Source organism: Ipomoea triloba, chromosome 15 (assembly GCF_003576645.1).
Source record: "Ipomoea triloba cultivar NCNSP0323 chromosome 15, ASM357664v1".
NCBI classification, from domain to species: Eukaryota; Viridiplantae; Streptophyta; class Magnoliopsida; order Solanales; family Convolvulaceae; genus Ipomoea; species Ipomoea triloba.
Genome location: NC_044930.1, coordinates 6,481,993 through 6,490,522, shown reverse-complemented (window position 1 = coordinate 6,490,522; position 8,530 = coordinate 6,481,993). Strand labels below are relative to the sequence as shown.

General features: G+C 35.6%; 1 protein-coding gene across 1 annotated transcript; it reads left to right on the top strand.

Moving 5' to 3' along the window:
• Positions 1-2,952: 2,952 nt before the first annotated feature.
• On the top strand, positions 2,953-7,499 carry LOC116006981 (protein ZINC INDUCED FACILITATOR-LIKE 1-like). Its single transcript, XM_031247536.1, has 17 exons — positions 2,953-3,351; positions 3,578-3,618; positions 3,985-4,045; positions 4,138-4,240; positions 4,335-4,437; positions 4,536-4,589; positions 4,733-4,795; positions 4,892-4,941; positions 5,018-5,093; positions 5,173-5,364; positions 5,452-5,539; positions 5,967-6,052; positions 6,162-6,269; positions 6,388-6,432; positions 6,545-6,633; positions 6,747-6,790; positions 7,144-7,499. Exons 1-17 carry the CDS (start codon positions 3,186-3,188, stop codon positions 7,236-7,238), a joined length of 1,464 nt encoding a protein of 487 aa, XP_031103396.1. The 5' UTR covers positions 2,953-3,185; the 3' UTR covers positions 7,239-7,499.
• The last annotated feature ends 1,031 nt before the right edge of the window (positions 7,500-8,530 follow it).

Genomic DNA, 8,530 nt, shown 5'->3' with positions numbered 1-8,530 from the left:
GAATCGTGCTATCCATATTGTTGGTAGGGGAGCGATTTATGAGTCAGGTTGTGGTGAGTGGCTACATGAACCACCTTTGTTCATTGTGCTATCCATATGTCAAGCAACGCACTATTTCCCGTTCTTCTACGGAGGCCGAGTACAAAGCACTGGCTGTGTTTCTACTGAGGTCACATGGATTGTGTTGTTGTTGCGTGAGCTTAGCATGGCTTTGGCGTCCACTTCCTGCTTGTGGTGTGACAACTTAGGGGCTACTTACATCTAATTCAGTCTGTCATGCTCGGACTAAACATGTTGAGATTGATTATCACTTCGTTCGTGATAAGGTTGCCTCAGGAGAACTACAAGTTCATTTTGTCTCAACCAAGGATTAACTTGCTGATATTTTTACCATAAACCTCTTCCTACTTCGAGGTTTCCGTTTCTTCATAACAAGCTTCAGGTGGTGGGTCGTACATCTCACGCTTGAGGGAGAGTATTAGGACACTGTACTACCGTCCTAATTGGTTTATATCTCTACTTGTATCTATCATATATATCGCTTCTATTATATTCTGTTTGTAATTTGTGTAATCCAGAGATAAACGATCTCATCCAACCCATAATATTTACTTACCCATTATTGAGGCAACGAAATCAATCCACTATTAAGCTGCTGCAAAAGACTCAAAGCCAACAATTTGAGCGTTGTGAAATGATCAGAGACTCAGAGAGCGATTGTATCGGTTATAAATTTTGTGTAAACAGATATAGTGATGTAATGAATAGACAATCTGCTTTGTACTATAACTATTTTACACATGCAGTACACAAATTTTTCCAAGGTGATTACATCTAGGATAACCTTCATACTTATTTCTTACCTTCACCATTCTCTATTCAATTATTTGGTTTATTCCCGATGTAAATTCTAATAAACTTGTCATCATTCTCACATGAAAAAAAAAAAAAAAAAGTATTCTCAATTGATATTGTTGGAAATTTTAGCTAAAAAGAAATTTTGAGTGATTATTTTGTGATACAAACATATGTGAGATTTACTTGCGCTTTGGATCGGGTTAAAGTAGATTTGAGTTCTTTGTAGTGAGACAGATAAGTCGATAGGCGTGTATGTTAAAAACGGTTAATGCGTGAATGATAAATTGATTCTCAAAATAGAGCTTTTTGAGTTAGCTAGAAAATGGAAATAATAAGGCTTGGAAGTAGCATTGTTCTACATTGGAAATGAATGTTGATTTGTGTGCTTAAACTATTTTTGCGTAATTTATTTTATTTTGAGAGTGACGTTTCTAGCATTTGGAGTAGCGGATCGATTTTTAAAAAAGTCTGTAATCCACCTATTCACATATATAGTGAGAGAGATTACCGAACTGTGTAATTTATATATTATGTGTTATACACGTCACTTGACAGAAGCATAGTTGCATTTTTGAGTATTACTGACTCTGTTACAATGTAGTATCTATTCATAGCTACTTTTTCAACCTACTGAAACACACGGAGTCAACAATTGCATTTGATACACTAAAACTTAAATTAGGTGACAGCTGTAATTCCGTTGATATGTGAATATTTAATTTGAACGGCGAGATTGATTAGATGTGGGTAGCAGTCAATCGAAATCGAGTTGTGTCTGTTTCTGTCGTTCTTGTCGTTTTTAGGCGCAACATACGTAAGCAGTGATGCAATGTTAGATCCCAAAGTTTTACGATTTGGGGAAAATGTTTGTGCACAAAAGTTGAAACCCATCACCTGAATTTCTATATTTCAATTTATTTTGATAAAATTGTAATAAATAAATAAATCACAATAACTCAACAACTTATTAAGTAAGAGGTTGAGAAAATATCAATTTTGGTCCATTAAGTTTTATACATGTATCAATTTTAATTATTAACTATTAAAATTTTCAAATTAAGTGCATGTATATTCAATTTGTATCACATTTAGTTCTGTTGTTAAATTTTTTGACCAAATTTCTGGGCTAGTCATCGATGACTATTTAAATTTAGCTAAGGTTGCATGATAAATTGATCAAAGGAATCAAATATGTAAATAATTCGATAATTATACACTACATATGAAAAAAATTTATAGTTAGAAATGTTGGAAATACACACTACTCCCTTCAAAAAAAAATCTTATTTAAGGTATAAAATTATTCATTTTTAAAAAAGATTGGCAACCACACACTGAAGACTAATTACATTTGCGTCGGGTTGGACCTTGCTGCGTTGAAACAAACCCATGTAATCTCATCCATATTCCATGAATAGAATTGTGTATATGGACTGAAGGTGGGCTAGGCAAGGCCATCGACCCCAAACATCTTGCCATTAACACACTAGAGAGAATTCACGTATTATTGTATCACATTTTATATCAAGATTATCGCAATTTCCTAACAAATATTTCATTTTCTTTTATAAATAGTAATCAATTTATCCATGATTCGTATTACACTTTTTTCCATAAATATTTTCGTTCTCATAACTAATAATTAATAAATTTATCCATGACTAATATTATACTTTTTTCTTTACTTATTTTTCTTAGTATTTTTAAATTAAATTTATTTGTATTTCATTGTATTTTTAATGTAGTTTAAAAATATATAAATTTTATTTCCATTTCTGAAAAGTAGTGGTGGTAAACTTTGCCACTGATTAGTAATTCCACCAACATAATTATATTCAATGCATTGGACGAACATTGACTTGTCGTACAAGCAGTTTTGGCGGCGCCGATGCCCGATGCATGGCCGTTGCATGATGATTAATAAAATCCTAGTTTCATCATCATGTATTCATTATCTTATTAAAATTATTTCTAACATCTTAATTATTATTATTATTATACTAAATCCACCAATTTAATTGCCTGTAATAAATAAAAATGAATTTCCATTTTCATTTTCATTTTGGTGCAATAATGCACATGGGAGCAATTTTGTGAGAGGTGTTCCTCCTAATAAATCGTCCACCCATCAACGTTAACTGACTCCAGGTACCAGGTTTCTGGACTTTCTCGCTTCTTCTTCTTCTTATACCTCTCTTCTCCCAATACAATCGAAGAGGAAGGAGAAAGAAGGAGAAAGAAGAAGAAGAAAGCAGAAACAAAAACATTTTTTTTTTTCAAAAAAATTTAAGAAAAAAAAACATCGAGAAAATTAAGGTTTGGTCGGGATGGCGAGTAAATCGGGATCGGAGTACAAGGAGGCGTTGCTGAAGAAAGAGGAGAAATGTTACTATGAGAACTGCCCAGGCTGTAAGGTGGAGCAGCAGAAGGAGTTGCACACAGGAGTCCCCATCAAGATGCTCCTCTCCATTTGGGTTATTGTGCTTTGTACAGGTATACATACATACACATATATACATATATTATACGACCAAATTACTTACTTACAACCTTAATGTTTCATTATTGTTCAAGTTCATCCACCACCCCCACTGTTTTCTTGGCCTCAATCTTTTTCCCTAGAAAATGTTTGATTTTGCACTAATATTGCTAGTCTAGATTGTGAAATTTTAGTTAATCCCCATATTTAACATGTTACTTATCCTGTTCATATGTGCAGCACTCCCAATATCATCTCTCTTTCCATTCCTTTACTTCATGGTAAGTTATGCACATCATATCATTAAGCTTTTATAGCATGTTTGGTTCACAGAATATCGGGGGCCTGGAATAGCCTAATGCCCTAAGCTTTTATAGCATGTTTGGTTCACGGAATACCGGGGGCCTGGAATAGCCTAATGCCCTAATACGGGGACTGGAATAGCTATTCCTCATTCCCGGGAGTAGGCCTTGTTAATGGAATTAAAAGCATTAACAAACATCGGAGTAAGCCTATTACTGGGATAGACATTCTGTTACTGGTCTATTCTGTGAACTAAACGTGTTGCTGTTCTTTGTGCCTCTTGGGTCAATTTAGTTTCTTGGTTAATAGATTTCAATGGATACAACTATCATTTTTGGTGGCAGATAAGGGATTTCAAAATTGCAGAGACAGAAGAGGATATTGGTTACTATGCAGGTTATGTAGGTAGGCGGTTTTCTGGATTTGTAAGAAATGATGCTATGTTTTGGTTGATCATTGTTATAAGGAGTGCTCATTGTTTGGCTGAATGTGTGAAGGATCGGCGTTCATGCTTGGGAGGGCGCTGACATCTGTGTTTTGGGGGTTGATTGCTGATCGATATGGTCGAAAACCAGTTATTATATTTGGCACTATCTCAGTGTAGGTTCTCATAAGTTTTCTAGTACATTTGTGGTGCTAACTTGATTCTTTAGTGAATTTGATCTGATCTTGCTATGTACTTATCTGATCTCAGGGTGATCTTCAATACTCTCTTCGGGTTTAGTGTGAACTTCTGGATGGCAATCATTACAAGATTTCTACATGGATGTTTAAATGGTTTGCTTGGACCAATAAAAGTATCTTTTTTACCTCATGGTTTGTTTCTTACTATATTTCTTTTACATTGATTCATATTTGATGTTCTATGTTGTCTTTCTTGAATGTCCAACTCCAGGCATTTGCTGCAGAAATCTTTCCTGATCGATACCACTCTTTGGGAATGTCAACGGTAACATTATTCCGTCCTTAAAATCCATATCTCGCTATTTACCTCCTCCACCAAATACGGGCCCTTAGGACTCTGGTGTAATCCTTACAGGCGAAACCAAATCCTCACTGTTGTTTTCTATTTCGGTTTTTCATCTGTTTCAGGTTAGCACAGCTTGGGGAATAGGTTTAATCATAGGCCCAGCTTTGGGGGGCTTTCTTGCACAGGTAAATCTTTGTTATTACCTGCAGTTTTTTTCACTTTGGTGAAGTGCATTATTGCTTCTTGATTGTGCTAATTATTTAATTTGCTTCTGAATGAAGCCTGCAGATAAGTATCCTTCATTGTTCTCAGCAGACTCTCTATTTGGAAGGTAAATCTTTTTTTCTTGCACTTACTAATTCTCTTTGTGAATGCTCGTCGACTACAACCTATACTGTGTTCTGCAGATTTCCCTACCTCTTGCCTTGCCTATGCATTTCAGTCTTCGCGTTGATGGTGACCATTTATTCATTTTGGTTGCCGGTACGCCTTTTTTACTGTGCTATTTGCCTATTTCTTTTATATGCTTTGGTTTTTCTTCACTTCACTTGTGACGGTGCAGGAAACACTGCACAAACATGATTCAGCGCGTGTTTCAGCTCCCGACTCGTATAAAACTTTAGAGGCTGCACCTGAAGTGGCTAAGGATGGGGAAAAACCAGCTTCGAAATTTAGCATTTTAAGAAATTGGCCATTGATGTCGTCTATCATAGTGTATTGTGTCTTTTCGCTTCACGATATGGCTTATACAGAGGTAGATATGGTGTTTGGTTTGCAGTTTCCAGTTTCAAGCCCTTTATAGTCATAGTAGTAAGGTATATATGACTGGTTTTCTGTACAGATATTCTCATTATGGGCTGAGAGCCCCAGAAACCTTGGCGGTTTAAGCTATTCTTCAGATGAGGTTGGAGTAGTTCTTGCAATCTCAGGTACATTGCCTAACTTTCTATTTCATTCAACTTCTGCATTAGGGCGGAGGCCTGAAGGGCCAAGTCCAGTATCAGTGGCTAGGGATTCTTGAGCGGAGGGCTGAAAGAGCCAACTCCAGTACCGGGTGGTTAGGGATTTTTCGGCAGAGGCCTAAAAGGGCCAAGTCCAGTACCAGATGGCTAGGGATTCTTGGGCGGAGGCCTGAAAGGGCCTATGGAAAATGTGGTGGGTATAAGGAAATAAAGTTGCGCATTCGCTATAACTTTTGGCGTAGCAGGAAGAAGTTGATCCTAACAAGATCCTTCCCAAAGTTCATTTTAACCAAACAGTCAAATGGAAAACACTTGATTGTGCATATTTAGCCAATTTAGACATTTGTTCTCTTCCTTCAACTGCAATATGGAGTAAATTCTTGTGTGTTTTCAGGGTTCAGCCTTCTGGTCTTTCAGCTTGTTTTGTATCCCATTATCGAGAGAGCCATTGGCCCTGTAATGGTGTCGCGAGTTGCAGGAGTAAGTGCCCAACAAGCTCAATATTTCAAACCAATATCAGTTGCCATTAAAATTCCTCAAGAAACAATTTAACACTTCCATTTATCTTTTAATGCTTGTACCTATACAGGTCCTGTCAATACCCCTGTTGACAAGCTACCCCTACATCGCAATGCTAACCGGGATCACCCTTTCCGTGGTGTTAAACTGCGCATCCCTCATGAAAAACGTTTTGTCTGTAAGTAATCTCGTGATAACATTCATATTTAACATGAATAGGATCAAATTGATCAAAGAGAACACTTTCCTTTGAACAATTCATAAACCGTTTTGACCACTGGTTCTTTTATCATCAGGTGTCGATTATTACTGGAATGTTCATTCTGCAGAACAGAGCTGTGGTAACTAACATTTTAACCTGATTTTCCCCGAGCTAAAATCTGTTTTCCTCATTCGCTGTGCGAGTGTATTGATCTAAATTTCACTCGTTTTGATTCGTTGCGATGACTGCAGGACCAAGATCAAAGGGGAGCAGCGAATGGTATCGCGATGACTGGAATGTCAATCTTCAAAGCTTTAGGTCCAGCAGGAGGGGGATCACTGTGAGTTTTTACTTTTTCCTCGAGAGTTTTAATGTTCAGCATTTCGTTTCCCTGGAATTTCACCCTGACCAATCCTCATTTTTGTTTTGTTTTGTTTTGTTTTGTTTTTGCAGATATTCATGGTCAGAAAAGCGGCAAGATGCTTCCTTCCTCCCAGGTACAGCTTTCTTATACATTTTTGTTTTTCCTAACAAGAAATGAAACCTCTTTTGGTATAAATGCTGTCCTTTTACCTGCCAAGTTGGTCTTTGACTTCATAACCACAAGGTTTCGAGTTCGACTCCTAATGGAAAAGACTTATTGATCTTCTTGGTTTGAGTCAATCAGTGCTGGTTTACCTCACTGTGGTCTTTCGCCGTCTAAGGTCACAATGCGAGATTTATCCAATACAAACTCTAGGATAGTGACTACGGATTTCTCTCGTTAGTTAAAAAAACATGAATATATATGATAGTGTACAATGTGGTATCTGAGGGTATCTGAGAAATGTTTGTGTGATATTATATGCAGGCAGTCAGATGGTATTCTTTATTCTGAATGTGATTGAGGGACTTGGTGTTTTGCTCACTTTTAGACCATTTCTTGTTGAACCCCCAAAACACTAAATACACTCTGATCCTCAGCTTCCCTCACATTCCTCTTACCAAATTTTAGTGCCCACAAGGCATTTTGGTGTAAGTAATTTGGCTCTACATTTAAAAGGCATGTTTATTTTCATTGTCATGAATAATAATGAGAAGGTGGGGAAAGGTTTCATGTCTTGCTTAAGGTGGAATCGTCCAATCCGACACGATTCTTGGTCTATTGTAACAAACTTCACTATTGTGATCAGTTGAGTTGTCCATGCAGATTCTCGCTTTTTTACTCTTGATCTATCTCGCTTGATAATTGATATAACCAAGCAAATTACATGCAAATGTTCCACTCCTCTCCTAATGCATCAAGCTGACAAGACAACAAGTGAGATACATTAAAATAAATTCTTAAATGAACTTTACATGCGTAAAGGGGTATGTTTAAGTGAGAAATCATTTCTATTTAAAAATATAATGTAAAATAAATGTGTTCACCTATGATGATGATGATTAATGGTTTGAAAATAAGAGAAAAGATTTGGTGATAATTTTGTAAATATTACAACCTTTGTGTGCTCATTAGACAAAGTTTGATGGTGTATTTCTTAAAATTGATATATATTAAGTATATTTATGTAAATATTAATTTCATAGTTGTGTCGAAGATGTAAGAATAATTGACGAAGTTATACCAGAGATATTTAGACAACGGAATGAAAATGCTACATTGAATATTGAAATCATAACATTGTGACACAATTAAATACTATATTTATAAGAAAAAAAGTGTAAGTTGCTAAACTTATTCATGTCTTGTAATTGGATCACTAAATTTAAAAAGTGTGCAATCGAACCATGTGCAATTGAGATATTTTTTAAATTTCTTTTAATATAATTTGAGTTGAAAACATTTCATTTACTCTCAACTAGTATGACATAAAAACAAAAAAAAAAGAAGTAAAAATAAGAAGACAACTCCTAATACATACTGTGTAAGTAATATGATATGATTCTATTGAGAAATTGAAAAAAAAAATGTCACAATTATATATATATTGTTGTTTGATAGTTCGATTGTACATTTTTTAAAAAAGTTTGGTGACTCAATTTCACATAAATGATAAGTTCAATGGTCTATTGATCACTTATTCCTATAAATGTAGAGTAGTAGACACTAGAAACTAGAATGTGTAATTTAGCACAAATTAGAAATAAAAAATGTTATTTGCAAATGACATGAAACTCAATTAGCTAATTGCAAAGAGAGAAGGATTTTGGTAGAAGAAGAAGAGACCTATAGCAGAAACACATTGTTATACCTC